The sequence below is a fragment of the Harpegnathos saltator genome, unplaced genomic scaffold (assembly GCF_003227715.2).
Source record: "Harpegnathos saltator strain DR-91 unplaced genomic scaffold, Hsal_v8.6 scaffold758, whole genome shotgun sequence".
NCBI classification, from domain to species: Eukaryota; Metazoa; Arthropoda; class Insecta; order Hymenoptera; family Formicidae; genus Harpegnathos; species Harpegnathos saltator.
In genome coordinates this window covers 404037-426193 of record NW_020230602.1, presented here as the reverse complement: position 1 = coordinate 426193, position 22157 = coordinate 404037, and the positions used below count along the sequence as shown (strand labels likewise).

Here is a 22157-nt window from a genome sequence, read left to right as displayed (position 1 = left end):
ATATTTGAATCTTATACTCGATTTTGCACAGATCCCCTTCGCGATAAACGTAAACACAAACGGAACAAATAGATAAGCGACCTCCCCGCGAAACGTTGCGCGATTGCTCGGGAGTCTTCGACGTTCGCATAATCGCATATGGAATGTATATCGTTTAACACCGATAGTTCTATCGCGAGGATTTTGATAATTTTAAAAGTAACCAGTACAGTGACCAAGTTAATAATATGATTTGCATATCAATATTTTGTGTGTTTTGTATTCTGGTTACGATATACATATGGCTCATATCCAAGACTCACGGTGATACAGTCCAGATAATATGGAGAATGCTCGAATTACATGGAAGATACTTCGAGGCTATTTTACGGTGCATGGAAATGCATTTTACTGTTTTGCGATTAACTAAGGAGGCGTCTGTGAGTGAATTTAACATTGGAATTTTATGAAGCAAAATCCAAAATGTGTCTTGATTGCATTCGGTGAATTCACAAAAGAAGAGATATAAATTAAGAGTACACAAAAATTTTCAGACACATTTAGGGATGTATTTTCGAACACAAAAATTATGGCCAATTGGTTGAGAAAAAGAAAGAGAACAAGAGAGAGAATTGATCATTTATTGTGGCAGCAGCATTCACCTCTGCATGTTTCTCTTTATTATTTATACACCAATTCGCTACATTTTTGCTTTCGAAATCAATTGTTTTTAAATTAATTAATCGTTTATACATGGCGATGTTGAAAGAAAAATCGCTATTCGCAAACGACTTTGAAGAGATCGTTTCCCTGATCAATAAAAGTAAATTTTTAATTCTCATTAAATACTCTGATAATTATACTTGAAAAATTAGATTTCTACTAAAGTAAAATATATACACATATCTAAAATTAATTAAAAAAAAAAAAAAAAAAAAAAAAAAATTTGGAGTCTTGTTATTTATGTACACTTAATTACCAGAGAAGTCGTCTGGCAATAAATAACTAGACACTGAGTGTCTTAAATTTTTCGACGGGTAACGGTCGATTTCAAACACGTCGAAGAATACATTAATGGTCAACAGTGTTTTTCGATTCACCTTGTATTTCCCTCGTCTCCTCTCGAAAGTGCGTAACATTCAGAATATCATATCACTCAGAAAGTCGCGATATATACGCGAAATATATCAGAATGTTTACAAAATGAAATAGACGCAGAATTACTGCCCATCTTATCCGCTAGACGCGCCGTGTTCCATGAGAGGTATAATATTGTCAACGTAACATACACTCACGATCACGAAGAGAAGAGACACGGTCAAGACAATGGCGACGACGACGACAACGACGATGACGCGAACTCGAATCACATCAAAACAGTCATACAAAATCAGTGCTAACGGTTCCCTAACTAAGTCGATATTCGACGACGGACAATGTCTAAGAGGTAGTAACATCGCTCTCTCATGGTCAACGCCCTTCAACTGTCTTCCCAATCAATTCTTCCGCCCACCACGTCTCTTCATGGAAGATGTGCATTGAGGGCAGTACCATTTACCTTTGGGTGGTGCTGAGATGCCCACGCATGGATAGTGAAACCATTCGAACGGGCACTGAAAAGAGTCGACCGACATATATAATTTGCCTGTATAAATCTTTTCATTGAAATGTCTTAACCCTTCAAATGCCAAAACGCACACTGGCAATTAAATCATAAAAGTAATATCTAGTATATATAATCACAGTGGTGTGTCTGTATATAGTAATATATTTATGTACGACATCAAAAGGGTTAATGTAACTTGAAGAAAGGATAATATCCATGAGCTTACATCTGAATTATCGCACGCAACCATGTCACCGTAGGACACTTGGTTGCAAATGCAATATCGTGGTTCGTTTGGATCGTATGTCCAATCTGGATTATCTGGATCCACTACTTGTGTGGTTGTAGTTACAACTGGTGGTGACACAGGTTGCTGTACGGTGGCAGCAATCACGCTTGAACTCGGCACCGTGGCTGTGACTTTTCTAATGTGGGAAACGCGACGTTTTTTAATATTACCGATCCTTATAAGGAAATTTTTTTCATGAAATATAATATACGAACGTGCATAAGAATAGTTCAGATTTTACTTAGTAAAAGTAAGAAAGTAGTTTGAATTTCATTCAAAATTCAAATCTGGTAAAGGTTCAATTTAAAAGGTTTAATTTAATAAATATCCAATTTAAGAGAATAAATCTCTTTTTATGTAACATACACTCGCGATTATTTTCTATTTTTAAATGAACACCGTAATTTGTAATCCTTTTTAACAGCATCTTAACATACTTTTTATGTTTCTTCGTGGTCTCTTGAATAGCCGCGATGGCAGTCTGCGCTGCGCCTGCCAGTTCTCTGCTGAACTCGGCAGCATGCACACCGCCAGTATTGATGGCCTCGTAGCTAGCCTTCAAGCTAGCTGATCGTCTGCCTTGTTGCATGGATTGCGTTGCCGCAATCGCCTGTGATGCTGCCGCAGCAATAGCGTTACCACCAGCACCAATGTGACCCAGATTATAGCATACTGAACCCACAGAATTGGCAATAGCTGCGGGCGCAGGTGGCACATTGCTCGTCGCAATAATCGGCCCGGAATTTGTCGACGCAGGTCGTGACTCCGGCACACTCGTTGCCGGAAGTTTCTCAATCGCCATTCTCTTCTCGACTGACGTGGAAGACGCATTGGAGTCTCTTCTCTTCTCCGATCGTGCTAAAATACAAATATACAAGTGAAAAACTATTTCTCTTCATATACTACTATAGATTTTTTTAATCACTTTTTAGGATTATTTAATCACATATGAATTAATAAATTTAATATCAACAAATTTTATAGAATATTTTACCAAAATGCAACTTTACCTCAATAGAATGTTAATGTGACTCTTTTATCAAGTTAAGAGAGATAAATTTATTTAATAATTATAACAACATAATCAGTTTACAAATAAAGGTTATTATTATTAGTTTATATAATCGTCGTAATATTATATCATAATTAGCTTGGCTATACTTACAATGACTGTGATTATCCCGTGTTCTACTTGGTGTGAAACTGTAACGATTCTCTTTTTGACTACTATTTGTGGGTGGTTGATCCAACTCCAGAGACCTCTTCTCTAAGATTTCGGTGATGCCCTTGTTATCGGCTTCTAATTCCATCTTGAATTTGTGTAGCTCCTGATCCAGCCTCCTTAAATACCTATCTACCAAGTCATACATTTGATTGGCTAAATGTACTTTCTCATCGGCATCTTCTAAGGTCTTGTAATATTCTCTTCTTATGGCTTCGTATTCAGCTTCCTTTTCACTGAGTTTCATCTTCTTGGCACTAGAGAAGAAAGTCTTCACTTTCTTCTCCAGACTATCCATTGAATCTAAAATTATTAAATTTCTTATTATTAAATATTATACAATTATGCTAGCTACTTATATTCTTGATAATATAAATATAATTTATTATTATTAGTGTCCAAACAGTTACATACTCTGTACACCTAGATCCATTTCTCTCATTTCGGTAAATCGGTCTCTTAGTTCTTGTGGAAGATGCTCGATCACTGAAATCATAAAATATGCATCAGTAAATAAATCACAATAACTTGTAAATTTAAATTTAAATACAGACACAAACTTCTACTATCACGTAACTTTTGTATCTTATTTAAATTTAATTGTCATTGTTATTTCTATCAATGCTGTGCAAGCAAGACAATACATTATTATTGCAACTCACAATACAGTTATATCACTTGGAGAGAGAATTTCCTAAGCAATTTTTGATTAATCCTAAAAACATGACAATGCAGCAAAATCAACGACAGCTCGCAAAACTTAATAATCATTTATTATTGTCATAGACAAACTAACAATAGCATGTATCGATCAGTCGATAGACATTCGCCTAACCTCTCAGTATAAAAACACATAATTAAATAGACACGATGTTTTATCATTTTGTAATTGTTGTAATCTGATCCTGGAACCGATGTGCAAAAGGACACGCAAACCGACCAGTGGAATATAAACAAAAATGGCTGCGTTCATCGTAGGACTCGTGGGGTTGTGCGAATAAACGATTCGTGAGGTTAGTCGAGCGTCACGGAGAGGTTAGAATCCCACAGGTGAACCGAGCGCGACGCTTTTCACACTCACTTTCCACGTAATCTTCAAGGTAGAGCATCGTTTCGTGCTGTCGCACCTTACTGATCAATATACTGTTCAATATTCACTGCCTATCGCAGTCGAAACGCAGAATTCTCCGCGAATTTTCAAGTAAAAGTACTGACCGATCGAAAGCGTGCTCACGCGTGATCAACCACTCTACGCTCGCGTTTTCATCGAGCTTTTAACGGTCTTGCACCTTTCTCCTTTCGGAATAGATTGCACTTTCACGGACAAAAATACGACTCACGCTATTGTAAGATTCGCAAGAAACGACGTTTAGGGCCAATATAAATTGATTTGAGATTATTATTCGAAACATCGTCATGTATCTCGCCATATTGTACAAAGGGCAGGAGCGTAATTTAAAGCGCCCTTAGACTCGATTATAAACACGTTTAAGGACACGATTTTCTTTTCTCGTCAATATTTAATTAAAATTCACCGATTCTAAATTGTTGATGAAACTTGATCTAAAATTTTGAATTACTAATTTATTCGTTTAGTTGTAGAAAGAGAAAAAATTTCTACATTTTTATCTTGTTTATTTCTTATTATAAGAAATAAAAATCAGTGAATTACTTTACTGAAACATGCAAATAAAAACCAATTTCGGATCTGGTTAAATTTCAAGAATGTACAACATATATTTTACAATTAATTCTCAATTAGTATATTGTGTAAAATTTTCGGTATATTATGCTTTCTTCAGTGGAATGATTCGACGAAGTCCAACGCGCATAGATATGCGTTTGGATGATCTACAGGAGTACGAAGAACTGCAAAAAACACGCGAGGCCAAGAAAAAAGCCGAGAGACAGTCGTCATCATCGTCCTCTATGAATCCTCCCGTATGGGGCGGCAAGGTTCCTCAAAACGAAATTCAGGAACGTATCGGATATGTGTTGCCTCAAAATTCGTCGACGCATAGTCGTATCACAGTTAATGAATCACAAGATACACGAATCACATCATAGCGACAGGATGAGCAATTCAACATTTAAGCTCCTTTTATTTTAAACAATGTAATCATGAATATGAAAATATGATAAAATATAATTAGAACCTAATGAACGATATCTATGGTCTTTTTTTTCTTCTTCATCTTCATCGGTATGGGTCCTGGCATTTTGAACACCGTGCTTAAAAAAAAAATGCAATGATTAATTCATACATTTCATATATAGTAGAAGAAAGAATATGGTTAAAACAATTAAAATACTTACTGACAAGTTGTGCATATTGGACTGAACTTGCAAAAAACTGTAAAAGGAATATGATTTAATGTTATATTTAACATTGATGTCTTAATGCAAATGAAAATTTAGCAGTAGTTATAATTATTAAGATTCTATGTAGAATCCTATAGCACTGAACATAGCAATATTTAAATATTCAGCTAAATACAATCTTATGAAAATATTTACCTAATAAACATATGGAAATATTATGAAAATATTTACCTGATAAACATATGGAACAGACATATCCAATGTCAATAAGTTCCTGATGACAGAAACATGCTGCTCTATAATCGACTTTAACTGGCGGCGGAAGAACTAATTTTGATCTAACATTAGGATCTGGTAGAAAAACCCACTAAAAAATCATAGACAAGTGTTTGTAATATGTGTGACAATCAAATTAATTGTCGTACCAAATTGAGCATGTGAGTTTATCTACCAATAAATACTGCAGCAAACCAGCAAGTTGTGGCACCTTCAAGTAATTGCCACCAGTGATATCACAGCCCTGTTGTAAAAGTGTCAGTTCCTGATCCAAACTACACACATCTAGAATAACATTCTGAAAATCAAGTGTGATTTTTTATTGGAAATATTTTATCAGAAAAAATTTTATATCAATAAAGATCTAACAGAAACAAACCATCTTTTGTGCCGTGAAGAATATATTCATGTAATTCATATACTGTGTAGCAGAATCATTACTGGCAGTAATCACCAATATTCTGGGATGCAGTTTCTGACCAGCAACCTTGTCACGCTCCAGCCGGGCAATATAACATAGTGCCATGCTAAGTGCACCAGAAATAAGGCTTTCAGTATTCAATGGAGTATCCGTAGAAAGCTCGTTGATAACTTTCTGTAATTGCAGACGTACTGTACGTTCCACCATTGTAAATCGTTCATATTGACCATCTATCTGTCTGATTTCTGCTGCATTCTCACATGGATAGAGAAACTTAGCACTATGACCATGACATGCCATCACTGCTAATTCATTGTTGGATGATTGCATGAGATGAGCATTGGCAAAAACAATTGCAGAGTCCAAACATTGTGACAATATCTTGGTTTCTTGCTTAACTATCCTTTGCACTGGATTTACATCCAGTACTATCACTAACAAACTTGTATTTATTTCTGTAAAATATTACAAATAAATAAATTGGTTGCAATTTAGTTTTACAAGTTAATCACATATAGCAGAATCGTAATGTACCATTCGACATTATGCATCAAATATTGCATTTTTTGTCTGTTACATATAATATATAATAATTACAGCAATGATTGACAAATATTCACGACAATTTTGCCCAATTGCTGAGAGGTTACAAATAACCGAAGACGCTGGAAACACTGCTGCTTATAACAAATGTGGCCAAAATTGAAACCATTCAGACTTGTAGAGTCATCTATGATACAATTAGTGCACTCATTAAATTGGAAAATTACTGTCGATAAACAGATTACTATAAAAATATAAATTAGTAGATAATTAGTGATGAAAATTAATAATAGTTTATATATATACACACACACATATATATATATATATATGTTGAATAAAATTATCAATTAATACAATATCAAGAATTCTCATAAGAATTATATTAATTATTAAAATCAGTGATTAAAAGTAAAATATAGCTGTTCAATTCGTTAATTAACATTTATTAATAATAAATACATATGATATCATATATCGTAAGTATACCACGGTTTGTAAACATGTCCATCAGCTTCTTTACTGGCCATATATGTGAAGAAAGCTTTTTTGAACGATATAGAAGGGAATTTCCCAAACTCCATAGAGCCCCATGTAGAACGGGCATGTAAAACACGTGATTTGCGTATTTCACTATGGAAAATCGTCATTTTCTTTTTAATCTGTTTAAGGAATAAGTTTCCAATGATCACTCCACAAATAAACATTTAGTTTAACATTAAGATTTAATATAAGTTGATGATCAAGTAATTACTAAAAAAAAAATGAAACTAAGAAATTAAAGTTAAAAAGTTGAAAGTTCTAATTACAATATTTTCTATATATAAGATCATATTGAAAATTGTGTAATTGATGTAAATAATGAATATGGACCTTTTTCTTCATTTTTTCGGCTTGGTCGTAGGTCAGTTTACGTAACTGATATTGCGTCATGTCCAATGACGGTAATTTGATTTTCGGCTTTGGCATCGAGTCCATTTTTCCCCAAAGTAAAATAGTCTGTCGCATTAAATTTAAGTTTTCTGCAAAAAAAAGTGAAATAACAGTTAAAAAGCAAGAAACAATATGTTAATAGCAAAGTTTAATTCTAAATTGTTCTAAAAACACATTTTTAGGAATATGTACCCAGATAGCACACGTTCTCCTGGGGACGTCCTAAGAATGTCCTGAGGATGAAAGAACATCCCCAGAACGTCCTCAAGACGTATTCTGGACGTCCTCTGGACATCTGTGCTATTAGGGTACTCATGAGCTCATTTTTACCACTTATGTAATTGCTTACTCGATTGCTTACTTGATAACATATAATTTTTATTTTTTAAGAAAAAATCATATTGAAGATGATTTGGAAATTAATTTTCCAAGTATACAAGCAAAAATTACTTTTATCATTCTCCGAGAAAGCGACACCCTTCCTGTACATGAGCCAGTCCTGAAGTTGTGGCATCAGGTAACATTCAGGCAACTTAGCAAGTACATATCCTTCATCAGCCATCTTCTTCAATTCGTCCTAAATATATATTTTGAAATGCATGATTCCTTTTCTTAATTTCTAAATTATAGATACTGATAGAGATATACTTTCATGATCGTCATTAAGTCCAATTTGTCAGTTGGATATCTTCCATCGTCATCGTCGTTCGTTCGAAGAGTCTTATCGTCATCTTTCTTTTTCATCTTTTCGATCGTTCGCTTGTACGACATATCTTGTTGCTGATCACCTTTACCAACTGTTTCCTCGGGATATTTTATCTGCTCACGAGGAACTACAGTGATATTGTTAGATAATATATTTTGTTCACGTTCTGCCTTACTGCTAGTTTTGTTTTCTCTCGGTGAATATGATTCCATTGGTGTCCTAAATATTTGTTTCTCCGCATTCGTACGAATTTTCCCTAACTCGGAATCATTTTCGATTACAGTCATCAATTTCTTCACACACGTTTCCGGACAATCGCGATATTCCAAACGGGACGCATCTTGCTCATTCTCTCCGTAAATCATCTTAAAAGCTTCATCCCTGATTTTCTTCCTGCGTTCTATCTCTTCCTTCAAAGCGACGTTTCTCCTTGGCAACGGACCCGAAGGAATGTTCATCGGTGACCAATGACGATGTGGAGAATATCGCCGGAAGTCTTCCTTGCTCGGTTCTGGCGTTACAACCGGTGTGGACATTTTTAGGCCGTCGACTACTCGTTGGGGTGATGACATGGTGAGATTCTCCGCCACACCCGTTATGCAATACTTAACTTCGTCTGTGTATTCGTCTTCTACCGGGATTCTCTTCACGTCCGATATAATGAACTTCGTCTCCGGCACCATCGGTCTCGAAGTATTGTCGATATGCATGAAAGGTTGCTTCTTCAAGGTTTTTAATTTTTGTTGACGCGTCTTCCACTTCGCCCTTTCTTCATTCCGCTCTACGATCTTCCTCTCATATTTGCATTCACATACGGGCTTTACCATTTTCAATCTGAGAGGTCTGTAATAATCGATATTATTAATATTATTAATATTGGTTCCTTACGAATATTATTAATCTCTGGATTAAAAAATTATTCGATATATTGAAATCATTTAACAAAGTTCAATTGACAAATTTTCCATAACATTAAAGATCACAATTATAGTAAATTGTAGTAAAATAATCCACTTTATACTAACTTGACACTTCGTTTATTCTTGTAGGATGTCCGACAAGAAGCATCATATTTGGGCTGAGTAAAATATTCCACCAATGCTGTATCCTTCAACGCCATCTCCAACCTATCCTCCGGTGATTTGGATTCCATCAGCTTTCGTCGAGCTTCCTTAGTTTCTCTACTCTGACTAACTTCTTTCATGATACCGGTCTTGTCTGTGCGATTGCCACAGTCGCAAGACTCAGACTTTTTCCATATTCTCTCTAACAAACTTTTTGAATCAGGATATTTTTTTAGCAATTTCGGGCTTTCACCTGTATCTTCGCCGACGCATATATCATATGGTGATTCAAGTAGATCGTATTCTGGAATGTATTCCTCGCTTCTTCGAGGACTGACAGGTGGTGTGAAATAAATGACACCGTCGATGATCTTGTTTTCATTCTCCAACTTCGTTCTCACGCCTGCTTTTCTAGCTTTTCTTTCATCTTTCTTCTCCACCAAGCCACTCACATTGTACATAAGCATTTTCTTCTTGCTCCTGTTTTCTCTGCATCGACATGGTCGCCCTCCAAGACGAACTGCTACCGTTTCCAGAGGATATTCTGGTTCACAAAGATACACCATGGTCTTCTTCGCTAGAAGCTCCTGTTCTGATTTCGTCCTCCAACCACAAGGCTCTTTGGAGATTCTATGACTCTCCTTTTCATCGACCAAAGTATCGCGAAATTTTTCTTTCGATTTAGCTGAAAAAGACTGCTCCCATGGAAGAACCGCTGGCTGGACATCACCTAAAGTTCTCGCATAAGTCTCCATCATAGTTTTTAATCTCTCCATCTCTCGCTTTCGGCCATCGATCTGATCAACTTTGTCTATTATCATTTTCTTCCCATCTCTTTTTACAAAGGTATTTTTAAATACTTTGTAAGTCTTGGATTTGGCTGTTTGGCAGATGTCGGCTGTGGTTGACTTTTGTTTCTTCGTTTTATTCATTATTTTGAATCTGGAAATGTGATTTGTTACTTTTACGCTTTCCACATTAGACAGTTTAAAAGGTACTTGCATATGTTTCTTCTTATCCATATTATGCACATATTTCATTCGTTTGTTTCTTTTTCCCTTGACCTTTTTCGCCGACATCTTCGATGATTTCGAGGAGACTTTAGTCAACATTTCTTGATAGATTTCTTTAACTTTAGTATCTTTGTCAGACTTCTTTCTTACTTTGCTTGAAGAGGAAGTGTCTTTTTGTCTTTCTTGTGTCTTTAATAGTGAAGATACCGCGGGTAATGAAGGAGGAGTCAACTTCAAACTTTTCTCATAATCTGTTACAATTTCTTTTGCAGATGGTGCAGTACGTGCTATGTTCCAAGGATCGTCATAAGCAGGATAATTCAGATCAGGAATGAATTTCTCTTTCTTTTCTGAAGTCTCTTTTTCTAAAACTTGAGTCGGTTCCTTTATCTCGATAAGTCCTGTTTCTTTCTTTTCTTCTTTTCCTTCTTCTCCTTTTATCTTTATCAACTTTTTGAAGGGATTACGTCTACAAGATTTATCGCCAGGATACATTTTACAGGAGTAGGCACCTTGTTTGTCAGGTCTATATTTTTTCCCCATGCATAATCCTTCGTCTTTCGTCCAAAGAATGTCGTCTTTACTTACAGAGAAACTTATGTCTTTGTTGAACATTTGCTGAATGGCGCATGTACAGGGTGGCACATTTCTAGGTTGAAAACTAATGGTCTGAGGCGCTGGAGGATCAGGTATTCGCGATGACACATGTACTTGTTCCTTCTGAACACCCGATATATAATATTGAATTTTGCCATTCTCGTTAGTGACGCCGTTGATGATGATGTTTGTTTTGATCTCGTCCTGTGAGGCAACCATCTCCAACAAGTTAATTTCTGAGCCTGTTGGACTCGGTGCTGGAGAATGCAATACCATTGAACCTACAATATACCTGCCAATACCGAAAAATGTCCTTAGATCTTTAAGTTGTTAAATTTTCAAGTCAATTCTCATTCTTGTTAACTCTAACTCATTTTTAAAAACTTCGCAGGAAATTTAACGTAAAATTTCAAATATTCCAAACCAAAATTATCGCTCACTTAATCTCATCCTTGTTCTTCATCACATTGTCGATCAGCAAATACGGTGTCTTAGTTTGTCGCAGCTTCTCACGAGTCTTTACAGTTTGCCGACATAAGCAGCAACTGTCACAAACGGGTTCAGGGAACACGAGCCTCGTAATAGCTCGCACGCTCTTGATAAGCTCATTAGCTTCCTTTTGTAACCGCCTGAACTCCTCGTCGACGTTGAACAGCCATTCCTGCCAATTTCTAGACAAATGTTCTCTGCCACTAGGAAAAATTTTCCTGGGTCCGTCGCCGAGTTTCAGGACCGCGAAGAACTTCTCGTCACTGTGAGTGGGTGTCACATTGGCAATGCCGGTGATCTCGTATGTCACAGAACAATTCGGTGGATCTTCGGATGCGCCGGCTATTATGTAATGAGGTTCCTTCCCACCTAACCAAGACTTCCTACCCACTCCTGGTGGTTTCAGCATGCCTAAAATTTTTTTCGATTAGAATCAAAATCTTTACCCAATTAAGATTTCATTGAAGCATGCATGAAAGCAATAAAATTGCAATAACGTATACCGCATATTTTATATTCCACTGCTGTTGACTTTTCACCGACGCCGCTAAGAGTAAAATCAAACTTTTTATTCTTGTCCGGTAACTGCTGAATATCGAAAGTTCCCGATCTTTTGGAGTACAGACTTTCTTTGTTTGTAATATCTGCATATTCATATCCTGCTTGTTGATCGACGTTCTTTGCATCTATTTCTAAATCAATATTTCAATAAAAATACTTGTTTACGATGTTATTCTCTATTGGTCCAAATATTTTTTACCTTGTTGATCAACGATCTTTTGCAGTTTCTTCACGTCAGTTTCTACAAAATGTTCAGCAGCAATCATTTTTCCTTGTTTTTTATTGAACTCAGATAATACTTCATTACTAATGAAAGGTTTCCTATATTCTTTGAATGGTAAAATAACTTTTGGAATTGGAAATAATTTGTATTCTTTCCGCCATCGTTGTAAATCATGTCGATAGCTAGCCCAATCAGGATATTTGAACAATTCTTCCTTATAAGGACAGCTATTTTTATGCCTTATTAAAGATACAGGTGGTTTTGCTGAAAGATGAATTAATAATGAGTATTTTTTTCAGTTATCATAGTTACATAATGTTCATAATAATTGATTAAACTTACGTTTAGGTGGTAATTTTGGCATAACCACTTTTGGAAGTCTTTTATGTAATTCTATTACTGTCTCTGGCAATGTTAAAAATGCGATGGCCGACAATATTATTCTTTCGTTGCAATCGTAAAATGTTTCTGCAAAATAAATAATTATCATAAAAGACTTCAAGTCAAGGAAAGTATTATTTACTTAATAAATTTCTGTATTATAATTTTCCTTTTTATCACTAATAAGAACATAAGATATACTGTATCCTTCCTCTTGAAAATCATTCCCAGTCAAGATCTTATAAACTTCCCGTAGAAAATGGACACTATCCAAATTACATGATGTCTGCAATTGTCTTATGATACTCGACCTAATCTTGAAGAAAGTTGAAATGATACCAATTGCTATTAGTGTTTTTTGGGTGCCAGTTGTTATTGCCTCCTCGTAATCAGCATGCATTGTATTTTCCAAGTTCATTAAATTCTGCATCTAGAAATTCATAAAATTTCCTTAAGTTAAAACGTATTAATTTAAAAGAAGACTGATATGTTTTTATATCATACTTGTTTTAGAGAGAAATCTTGGTACCATCGTGGATATTTCAAAGGTAACACATAAGACTTTTCTATGGATAATGAATAAAATTAATTAATTCATAAGATTTGTGTTTCTGTATTGAAGTGAGAAAACAAGATATATGTCATATGATAATTTATATATATTATTTCCATATGATGTATCATAATTTATATATATTTATAATATATATATAATTTATATATATTATATATATAATAATACATATATATGATATATATATAATATATATAATAAAGATAATTTATATATATTATTTCCATATAATGTATCATTTTTATACATCATGTGATAATCATATGGTAACAAAAATGTTACATGATATTTTTAACTCAAAGTTTAAAGAAAGACTCACGTTTTTTCTTTATAATTTTAACTATCTTATTATCCATTTCATTATAAATTCCTTGTCTTTCTCTCCAGAAGATATTTTTTGCCAATGCAATCTCATCTTCCAGATACCTTACTGAATCATTATATCTACTATTTTGAAAATAATCCACTCTACTGTTTTTCAGTAGTTGATCTCCTGATATTGATGTTTTACTTCTGGTAAATTTCCTTTTTTCTCGGATTTGTTGAGGTATAACAAATTCAACTTGTAGTTTGGATACTGGACAATCATGTAAAGAAGTTATTATTTTTGGTAAAGAAGGTAACATTTGTTGGTTATATCTTGTTAATGGATCAAAGGTATCTATGGAACAGCAAAACCCAAATGGTTTCAATTTTGCCTCTGCCTCCAATTCTTTTCTAGAAAAATTTATACTATAAATAATATCATATAATTTAAACTAAAATATCACATGAAATTTATGAGAAACAAATCAAGAACAATTTTCCATACAACGAGCAAAAAATATTATAAGAAAATTTAGAATTGTTACTTAGGAAATTCTATCTGTAATTATTATAATTTAGGAAATTTTATCCGTAATTAATTTTCTACTTATAATTTTACGTAATTTTTAAATTTTAATTATGTGATATAATCTATTAATATTTTTTTTATAAAGTTACATGCGTGTCTTCGAAATTTTTGAAGCTCTCAACATTTTGACTAAATTGAGAATATCCAACTATATAATAAAATATATTTTTAAATTAATTTAATAGAGGGAAAGAAATACTTGACAATTTAAGACATGTTGCAAAATAATGGTTATAGCAATTCGATTGAGCCTCACAATTTAGTAATATAATATGTGTGTATGAATGTATATATGAATATATGTATACGGAGTGTCACATAATTCAATACGAGGAATTCGTGGAGACAAATTAAGACAAATATAAAAATCCCATACTGTTTTGCGATATTCGCAATAATTATCGAGCTCATACCGATAACAGTTGCTAAATCGACTGGGCCGCGCTATTGCTCGGGTGGCTGCAACGCTTCTCCAATCATATATCTCGGCGCGCGTTCACTCGTCAAATTTCTGTCATTAATAACTCGATAATTATTGTGAATATCGCAAAATGACATGGGACTTTTATGTTTGTCTTAATCCACTCTATAAATTCCCTGTACTGAATTACCTGTATACCTAATGTATAATGTAACACATGTATATTATGTATACAGATAAATTTTCAATAAATAGAATTTATTCGACATGGAATTTGCGTTTTATTTTTTTTATTTATAACGCATGAATGCAATTTACACGAAACCAAACACACAGCTAATGTCAAAATCAAACTGTAAATAAAGAAACTCTTTTCAATCTTAAGATAACCGACAGATATTAATAAAGACCGTTCGTTTTACAAGATTTAGTGGGGAACATCCCAATTTGATATAGTACGATTGGACACAGCTGATCAAATTGTTGATTAAATTAGAGTTAGGTTAAATTTAAATAATATTATTGATTATGTCCATAGACGATAAGTACATAAGTACACATACAGCTACACCTTTGATTTTATATAATCAAAGGTCAAAGGTTGTATTGGATTAGTACTCTCCCAAAAATGTATCCATGGTTGACAGTCTTTAGTATCATCTTGTCGGTGCTTTTAGTTGGCGATGCGAAAGATCAAAGTGCAGGGTGCATGTTATACATCTACAATTTTGTAAATCTAAGGGGAACAAAACGGGAGTAGATAACGTTCATCTCATGAGTATATAAAGTTCGTGGAAACCGGGTGCATTCCAGTGCATTCGATGGTAAGTTTGTCGTGAGCGTAGTTGTTTGCCGTAGGTCGTAAGAAGAGGGTTGAGCGGTAAGTCAGTTGCATTGTTGTAATTTTCTGGATAAAGATAAAGGAAACTGTTCGTTTTTATGATTGATCCTTTTTTTCGTCATTTATCGTTCCTTCAATGACACTCACGATCCACTAAGCCATAACGTATCTTCTTCACCGGAAACTAACATGTTGCATCACAAGGATGTCTAGAAGACATTAAAAAAATCTGATAAACTTTGGATGCAAAGTGTTGAATAAAAATTCGGAAAAGCATACTTCGCATACAGTAAAAAATAATTGATTAGATTTACGGAATCAAATGAGTGATAATACATTTACCTTAGACCGTTTTCGGAATTGGATTTTCGAGAACACGTGCGTCTTGGAGAACAAAAGACCGATGCATGTTTCTTCAATTTTTAGTTACAGAAATTTTAGAATTTATAATTATTCCAACATGTAAAAATATTCACTGTAAATCTTTCCTTTAATCGCTAGAATGTCGATTAATGTGTTTAGGTAAAATTAAGTATATTCTAAGATGTTAAATCCTAAAATTTTTATAGCTGACAATTGAAAAAATGAATATTAGCATTTTTTTCTTGTCTTGTTAGAGCTGATATACCAAATCTGTCAGCCATTGCTGAGAACCATTGCTCTACACCACAGCATTGGCAACTCTTATCAATTTAAGCCTATTTGTGTAGTGTAGTATATATATATTTTTTATTTCAAATGCAGGATTCACGAGGGAATGCTACAGTTGTTAATCTTCTATTAAGCGCTATAAGATCTAATAACCCTAAACGGAGTCAAATTGTGTCGAAAAAAGTATTCAAAAGAGATCAAAAAGAACACTTGTTTATAATAAAAGATATATTATCCAATATATTTCGAAAAGTGATACCCTCCAGTGGATCAACAATTATATCCAGTGATAGTCCAGTTGATAATATTTATAATGGAAAACAATTATCTATAAAAAGAGGTATAACATATAATATTATTGTATCAATCACAAATTTAACTTATAATGATTTATAACTAATGATATCATAGCTAATTTATAGTTAATTTAAACAACAATAATGATATTGATATGGAATTTTAAGAGAAACAATCTTATAAAGAAAAAAGAGGCAATATTTTACTCTATCACAAGAAAATACTCCAACGTTCAATGTTTTAATAATTACTATTATATCAAATAGTAATGATAAAAGTATCATTTTGTTCCTGAAGAAATAATCATTACAAAAAAACATAAACATTACAAAAAAACGTAAATATTAACATTAGTTAATATTAGTTAACATACCTGAAAATAGTGTAATCTTTGCTGATTCATTAAATAGTAAAAGATCAAATAATAAAAACAAAGGAAAGTGATATATTTCTCTATTGAAGATCTATCTATAGTATTCATATTAAGTCCATTTTGCTTTATTAAAATAAATAACAATGTTACTTTGTCTTAAAGAAGTCCTAGAATTATGGGAATGTCTTAATATTTAAAAGTGAAAAGAATAACAAAATATAACATTGTATTAGATTCCAAAAAAATTCTATAATTCTTAAAAATATATTTGATACTATAAAATCAAACAACAATAATCAATATAGTACTATGTTTCTAGGGAAACAGTTACCTGTAACAGAAGGAAACAAAATACATAGCACCAAATCCCAAGAAAATACTGCAATCATTTCATCGTATATTATTAAATTGAGTAGTTCTAATATTACGTTTTTAGAACAATTGCCTATAAAAAAAGGAAAGTTAAGAGACAGCAATGTTAATCTAGTCCAAGAAGAAATTAATAATAGTTCAACCAAACAAATCAGTCAGATTAACATACCTCAAATAAACGAACCACCTATAAAAGGTACAAGTGATAATTTACACTACAAGAACATTATATACATCTGTTGTTTTTCTTTCAAAGAGCCAAATAACCAGATTGACATTTCACTTAAAAATATATTGTTTGTGCCTGAACTATATATTGACAAGTCAAATTACAACTCACAACTCAAAAACAAGTTTAGTAAAACTAATAACCAATTGTACAATCAGCTTGATAAACAACCTAATAATCAGTGCAATAAACAGTTGGATAAAAAATCCGATAAACAGTCCAATGAGCAGCCCAGTGATTGGTCAAATAATGAATTTAGTAACCAAACAGATAATCTGAATATTGGTACTACATGCCAGCAAGTATTCTTAGAGGTATCACTATCAAATGAAGACACAACACATGTGTCGCCAACAGTACAGATATCTGTAGATATAGTGGGAAAAAAAGGAAAAAAGTCAAATCAACAAAGTTCAATAAAATTATCAATAGACAATTTTACATATATATTCAACAAGATGCTGAAGAAAGTAAAAATTGTGATTGTTGGAGCAGGAGCATCTGGTATTGCAGCTGCTTCGAAATTATTACAAGGGGGAATAGATGATTTTGTAATATTAGAAGCAAACAATAGGATCGGTGGCAGAATAAACACTGTTGCCTTTGGTAAATAATGATTATTCTAATTCATTTTGAATATCTAAAATTTTATTTTATTCATAATCATTTTATCTTACTTAAATTCGCGCATTTCATTTGCGTGTTTAGATGTTTGTGTCCGTTTATAAAAATGCCTATATAAAAATACCTATATAAAAACCATAAGGTTATAATTTTTTCAGGTGATAATGTGGTGGATCTTGGGGCTCAATGGGTACATGGTGAAATTGGAAATGTGGTTTATGACCTTGCTTCTAAATATAATCTTTTGGGCTCGTTCTGCACTTTATTTGACACCAGTAAACACGAGTTTTTCACCATTAATGGTGAAAGGATATCTAAGGAAGAAAGCATGAAAGCTCTTACGATTTATTTTGATCTTATGAAAAAAGCATCAGATGATCTGGGCAAGGCAGAAGGATCCTTCGGAAATTACTTCAGAGAAAAGTAAGTAACTTTATTATTTCTCGGATTGAGATTATATATTTGCTGAATTATTGTAGTAGAAATTAACTGGAAGATATATTCAAACATAAACTGACAAGAGAAAAAGTAATTAAAAAGTATCAACATATAATATGAGAGAAAAATATATATGTTTCGATATCATACATGATAATGGTCATATGAGTTGAGATTATTCTGTTAGTCTAATCGAAACCATTCCAAGCATCTTCGAGTTTCATGTCAAAATTTATGCAAAAGAATATTGTTCACGAAATCGTCGATATCACTCTCGCGAAACCATGCTTGTAGCGTGGGATGTAGATTCGCTCGAACGACAGTATAAACATCCTTATCAGGCACGATGCATCTGATAAAAGGAGGAAAAATATCTCATAGACAACGCGTTTAATCGTTTTATATACTTGCATATTAATCTTGCGATAGAGAACACAATATTTTATTGGAAAATATAGATATGCGTGTATGTACGCACCTTACGCGATTGTTGCAGCACTCGTTTGTCATGTACTCGTACCTCAACAAAGAATATATGTACTTTAAGTACTTCATGTCTAAATTGGTGTGTATCTTTTCGCCTGCTTTCATGATATTATTTACTGTCTCAATGTATCCTTTGGTTAGTATTGGTATAATATAATCGACCTGAAAGAGAAAATGCATTGAACCTTCACACGTTTAAAACAAGTACAATTTCCTAATGTGACGTTAATTTAATCGAAAACAAATCGACTTATATACATACCTGTCTAAAGCAATCATCTATAAACTCTTCAGCACGACTATAAACGCCTTTCTCTTGTTCTTGCAATATAAGCACGCCGATCGGCGGCTGCTTGGATCGGAATATCTTCGCGATACATTCAGCAATTGCTAAACCGTCTCTTGCGAAAGTCAGCATAACTATACAGCTGTACCTTTGTTTGGTATGCTGATGCAATATAAAAGATTATGAGTATACGCGTAATTATATAAAGAAACTTTTATTCTTCTGCGACAAATTGTCAAAAATGCTTTAATTAGAAATTCAGCACCTTCTGTTGATTATCCTGTGGTGTGTTTTTTGATTCACTTTTTGCAACTCCAGCCCTGCCTTGTTTTGTTAATATTGGACTCAGTACTAATGGTGCTCTTGGTATGTGTGCTGGATGGATTATTTCCAATTCTATAAAAGCACCAAAGGAATAATTAGTCTAATTAGATGTAATCATTATAAATTTCATCCAGCATCCACATCTGATTTGTAACTTATTCTTTTATTCAGAAAAGAATAATGGTTTTGTTTATATACTTAACCATCGATGGCGTCTTGTGACACAGCACTGACTAAATTATGTACGTAATCCTTAATCTCACATATGACATCGAACCGCTCTATCTTTTGTAAAGCACTCAGAATTTTATCCATTGTTGAATCTGAGGACTGCACAAAGGTCAAAAGCACATAATACGTTGGATCCTGAAGTCCTTTGAAGTCGTAGTCTATACACTGAGCACAATAAAATAATATTATAATTATTACATTAATATCATAATTAGTATTTCATTTATAATGAAATACAAATACACACACACACACACACACACACACACACATGTATATAACTTAACATGCATTCGTGCATATTTACCTACGAGCATCAAATTTTATCAGATATCTTACACGTATTTGCTCCATTGTTAAACCCATGTGTGCTGCAAACTCTTGCCATCCGTTATAAATCTTGCCTGTTGCCGTAGAACTCAGTAGCAAACAAAGTTTTTGCAGCATAGGCTTGCCAATATGCTCGAATAAAAACGCGGCATGAATACGCGACGATTTTCTCTGGATATTCAAAGTGACGGTATCCAAGTTTGGCGGTCCGTCCACTTCATTCCTGAGCTTCTCTAGCTCTGGATCGATTTTTCTGAAATATTATTCTTGTTATTCTTTGTCATTTTCGCGCAATGATTATATAATATCTTAATATGTACGAGTAAAATTTCCCGTCGTGCTCGAAAAATTAATAATACGTGACATCAATACAAAAGTCGGAGACTGCTTTGTTGTTGGTTACCTCTGCGCAAACATCTTGCTGCGAGTTTCATTGAAATTTGTCACAAGTCAAACCGATCTCGCTCCATTTTTGTTGTGATCTTTCCTGCAACGGATTATTGAACGATACGTGTTATACAAGCGTCATATTGGTATAGTTGAGATGAACACGTCCAAGATATTACGTCAATTTAAAAGTATGAATTATACTTCCTGAACATGTCAGAACACTACTTACCATATGCTGTTGGTGGTAGTCAGTGTCTTCTCCCCACCACGATTTAGTTCGAGGTTGATGATGATTCACACTCGATTCTTGCCCGCCTGTTATTTGAATTACAGAAAAGTACTCAAAAGCTTTTGTCACCCTTCTCTCGAAACAAAATTGGATAACATATAAATTAAAACGTATAAAACTTATACGAAATATTATTAGGATAACTAATCTATAAATCTGAATTTAAAGAAGTGAAATATTGATAGAATCAAAAGTAAGATACAGATGTAAAATGTCACTGATCAATAATTTAGATTAATAATAATCTAAAATTATTATCAGTATATGAGATACATTCTTTATGCATAAATATTTGTGTTTCGATATCAGTTGTTAATCGTTAATAATGTTGCAGGTTTTATAAGACTTATATGGAAACTTTTGCAAGCTACTCTAGAATTTCTGAATTGTTTTCTTGGATAGAAAAGATGGAATGTTCCATAGAATGCAGTGACTCATTATCTGAAGTTTCCGCGAAACGTTTGACGGATTACTGGGAGTGTGAGGGCGATAGTGTTCAGAATTGGAAGGAACGCGGTTACAAAACGCTCTTTGATCTTTTAATGGTATTTTTAATAGACTAATCGATAAGCCAAGAATTTCATATTAAGTATTTTAATATTGATATTATTGTGCTAAGTAAATTTTCATTAATATACATTTCTTATAAGTTATTTTTTTTTTTTTCCATAGAAGAAGATCCCAAATGCAGAAAATGGCTTACCAGTTACGGAGAGGATAGAGTTGAAAAAAGTTGTGACAACTATTGACTATAATTCAGGGAAAGACGTTACAGTGACAACTAGTGATGGCTGCAAATATATTGCATCGCATGTCATTTTTACTGCATCTTTAGGTGTCCTAAAAAAGAAACACTCCACGTTATTCGTGCCATCTTTGCCATCGAAAATAAGACGTGCGATAAGGGTATGGCGACAGTTTCCTCAATTACAGTAACACGAAACGAAGTTATGTGTGGTACATCGTATACACGTGTACACGTGATGTTAATTAACGTTGCTTCATCACAGGGACTGTGTATCGGAACAGTCAACAAGATCTTCATGGAATTTCCGTGCAAGTGGTGGTCAGAAGATACCGTCTCTATCAATCTGGTTAGCCTTGAGGAAAATAAGAAGTTGTTTGTGCAAAAATATGGCGAAGTATATAAATTCAAATACAATCAGTCTTTCGCTTTCATGAATCGTTTCGTTAATTTCGCTAATTTCCTATTTCAGGAATATCAGTGGCTCTGTGACGTATTCTCGTTTTTCGTTGTTGATTATCAGCCGCGTCTGTTGTGTGCTTGGATCATTGGGAAATATGCTAGACAGATGGAAACCTTATCAGACACCGATATATCTGATGGATTGTATCGATTACTGCAGGATTCGATGGGAAAACATTATCACGTCGTACGACCAACAAGAATATTAAGGTAATTTTCCGTCGGAGTGTGTTATAATTATTCCTGAAAGAAGACAATGGGCTTTCTTTTTTCT

General features: G+C 33.7%; 5 protein-coding genes across 10 annotated transcripts in view; 1 reads left to right on the top strand and 4 right to left on the bottom strand.

Moving 5' to 3' along the window:
• Positions 1-116: 116 nt before the first annotated feature.
• The window catches only part of LOC105185188 (uncharacterized), a 29562-nt gene continuing 7521 nt past the window's right edge, over positions 117-22157 (top strand). Inside the window, exons 1-8 of one of the 2 annotated variants that reach the window (XM_019842255.2) lie at positions 117-419; positions 16101-16347; positions 16997-17884; positions 18061-18325; positions 21011-21221; positions 21349-21582; positions 21687-21818; positions 21894-22093. In XM_019842255.2, the coding sequence (XP_019697814.2) occupies positions 228-419; positions 16101-16347; positions 16997-17884; positions 18061-18325; positions 21011-21221; positions 21349-21582; positions 21687-21818; positions 21894-22093 (2369 nt within the window). In that variant the 5' untranslated portion in view covers positions 117-227. Of the gene's footprint in view, positions 420-14899; positions 15340-16100; positions 16348-16996; positions 17885-18060; positions 18326-21010; positions 21222-21348; positions 21583-21686; positions 21819-21893; positions 22094-22157 lie in introns of those variants that run through there. The other variant, XM_011144510.3, reaches the window with a different exon arrangement.
• On the bottom strand, positions 931-4534 carry Ing3 (inhibitor of growth family, member 3). Of its 3 annotated transcripts, none has more exons than XM_011144446.3 (6): positions 3759-4534; positions 3511-3582; positions 3040-3399; positions 2312-2732; positions 1812-2010; positions 931-1592 (listed from the first exon to the last, which is right to left on the bottom strand). In XM_011144446.3, the coding sequence occupies exons 2-6, from the start codon at positions 3536-3538 to the stop codon at positions 1476-1478; spliced, it is 1125 nt and encodes a 374-aa protein (XP_011142748.1). In that variant the 5' UTR covers positions 3539-3582; positions 3759-4534; the 3' UTR covers positions 931-1475. The 3 variants fall into 3 exon arrangements, with proteins under 3 accessions (XP_011142748.1, XP_011142740.1, XP_011142766.1); XM_011144438.3 differs by having other exon boundaries at positions 4178-4534; XM_011144464.3 differs by having other exon boundaries at positions 4312-4534.
• Tfb4 (transcription factor B4) lies at positions 5088-6787 on the bottom strand. Its single transcript, XM_011144476.3, has 6 exons — positions 6650-6787; positions 6074-6570; positions 5870-5992; positions 5650-5785; positions 5413-5449; positions 5088-5328 (listed from the first exon to the last, which is right to left on the bottom strand). Exons 1-6 carry the CDS (start codon positions 6657-6659, stop codon positions 5253-5255), a joined length of 879 nt encoding a protein of 292 aa, XP_011142778.1. The 5' UTR covers positions 6660-6787; the 3' UTR covers positions 5088-5252.
• Positions 8072-13860, bottom strand: LOC105185343 (uncharacterized). Its single transcript, XM_019842252.2, has 9 exons — positions 13519-13860; positions 13130-13191; positions 12827-13055; positions 12587-12712; positions 12221-12508; positions 11964-12152; positions 11412-11871; positions 9323-11263; positions 8072-9140 (listed from the first exon to the last, which is right to left on the bottom strand). The coding sequence occupies exons 1-9, from the start codon at positions 13823-13825 to the stop codon at positions 8216-8218; spliced, it is 4527 nt and encodes a 1508-aa protein (XP_019697811.2). The 5' UTR covers positions 13826-13860; the 3' UTR covers positions 8072-8215.
• LOC105185176 (uncharacterized) lies at positions 18311-20699 on the bottom strand. Of its 3 annotated transcripts, none has more exons than XR_002162836.2 (8): positions 20401-20604; positions 20007-20250; positions 19640-19832; positions 19378-19508; positions 19089-19274; positions 18819-18988; positions 18491-18692; positions 18311-18391 (listed from the first exon to the last, which is right to left on the bottom strand). XR_002162836.2 is itself a non-coding variant. In XM_011144499.3 (8 exons), exons 2-8 carry the CDS (start codon positions 20412-20414, stop codon positions 18566-18568), a joined length of 1065 nt encoding a protein of 354 aa, XP_011142801.1. In that variant the 5' UTR covers positions 20415-20484; positions 20617-20699; the 3' UTR covers positions 18503-18565. The 3 variants fall into 3 exon arrangements, 2 of the variants coding, with proteins under 2 accessions (XP_025161907.1, XP_011142801.1); XM_011144499.3 differs by lacking the exon at positions 18311-18391 and adding an exon at positions 20617-20699 and having other exon boundaries at positions 18503-18692; positions 20401-20484; XM_025306122.1 differs by lacking the exon at positions 18311-18391 and having other exon boundaries at positions 18435-18692.

What these genes read in the sequence shown, in the direction of transcription:
- Tfb4 (XM_011144476.3), bottom strand. An exon ending in GTTTGCTGCAGTATTTATTG is followed by an intron (nt 5,786 to 5,869) that starts GTAGATAAACTC and finishes ATGATTTTTTAG; the next exon opens with TGGGTTTTTCTACCAGATCC. An exon ending in CCAATATGCACAACTTGTCA is followed by an intron (nt 5,329 to 5,412) that starts GTAAGTATTTTA and finishes TTTTTTTTTAAG; the next exon opens with CACGGTGTTCAAAATGCCAG.
- LOC105185176 (XM_011144499.3), bottom strand. An exon ending in TAACAATGGAGCAAATACGT is followed by an intron (nt 19,833 to 20,006) that starts GTAAGATATCTG and finishes TATTGTGCTCAG; the next exon opens with TGTATAGACTACGACTTCAA. An exon ending in CACAGGATAATCAACAGAAG is followed by an intron (nt 19,275 to 19,377) that starts GTGCTGAATTTC and finishes ATATTGCATCAG; the next exon opens with CATACCAAACAAAGGTACAG.
- Ing3 (XM_011144438.3), bottom strand. Translation starts at nt 4,205, where the DNA reads ATGCTCTACCTTGAAGATTACGTGGAAA. An exon ending in AATGGATCTAGGTGTACAGA is followed by an intron (nt 3,400 to 3,510) that starts GTATGTAACTGT and finishes TAATAATTTTAG; the next exon opens with ATTCAATGGATAGTCTGGAG. An exon ending in TTGCGTGCGATAATTCAGAT is followed by an intron (nt 1,593 to 1,811) that starts GTAAGCTCATGG and finishes GACTCTTTTCAG; the next exon opens with TGCCCGTTCGAATGGTTTCA.
- LOC105185343 (XM_019842252.2), bottom strand. Translation starts at nt 13,825, where the DNA reads ATGTTACCTTCTTTACCAAAAATAATAACTTCTTTACATGATTGTCCA. An exon ending in TAAAATTATAAAGAAAAAAC is followed by an intron (nt 13,192 to 13,518) that starts GTGAGTCTTTCT and finishes CATTATCCATAG; the next exon opens with AAAAGTCTTATGTGTTACCT. An exon ending in AAGAATAAACGAAGTGTCAA is followed by an intron (nt 9,141 to 9,322) that starts GTTAGTATAAAG and finishes CGATTATTACAG; the next exon opens with ACCTCTCAGATTGAAAATGG.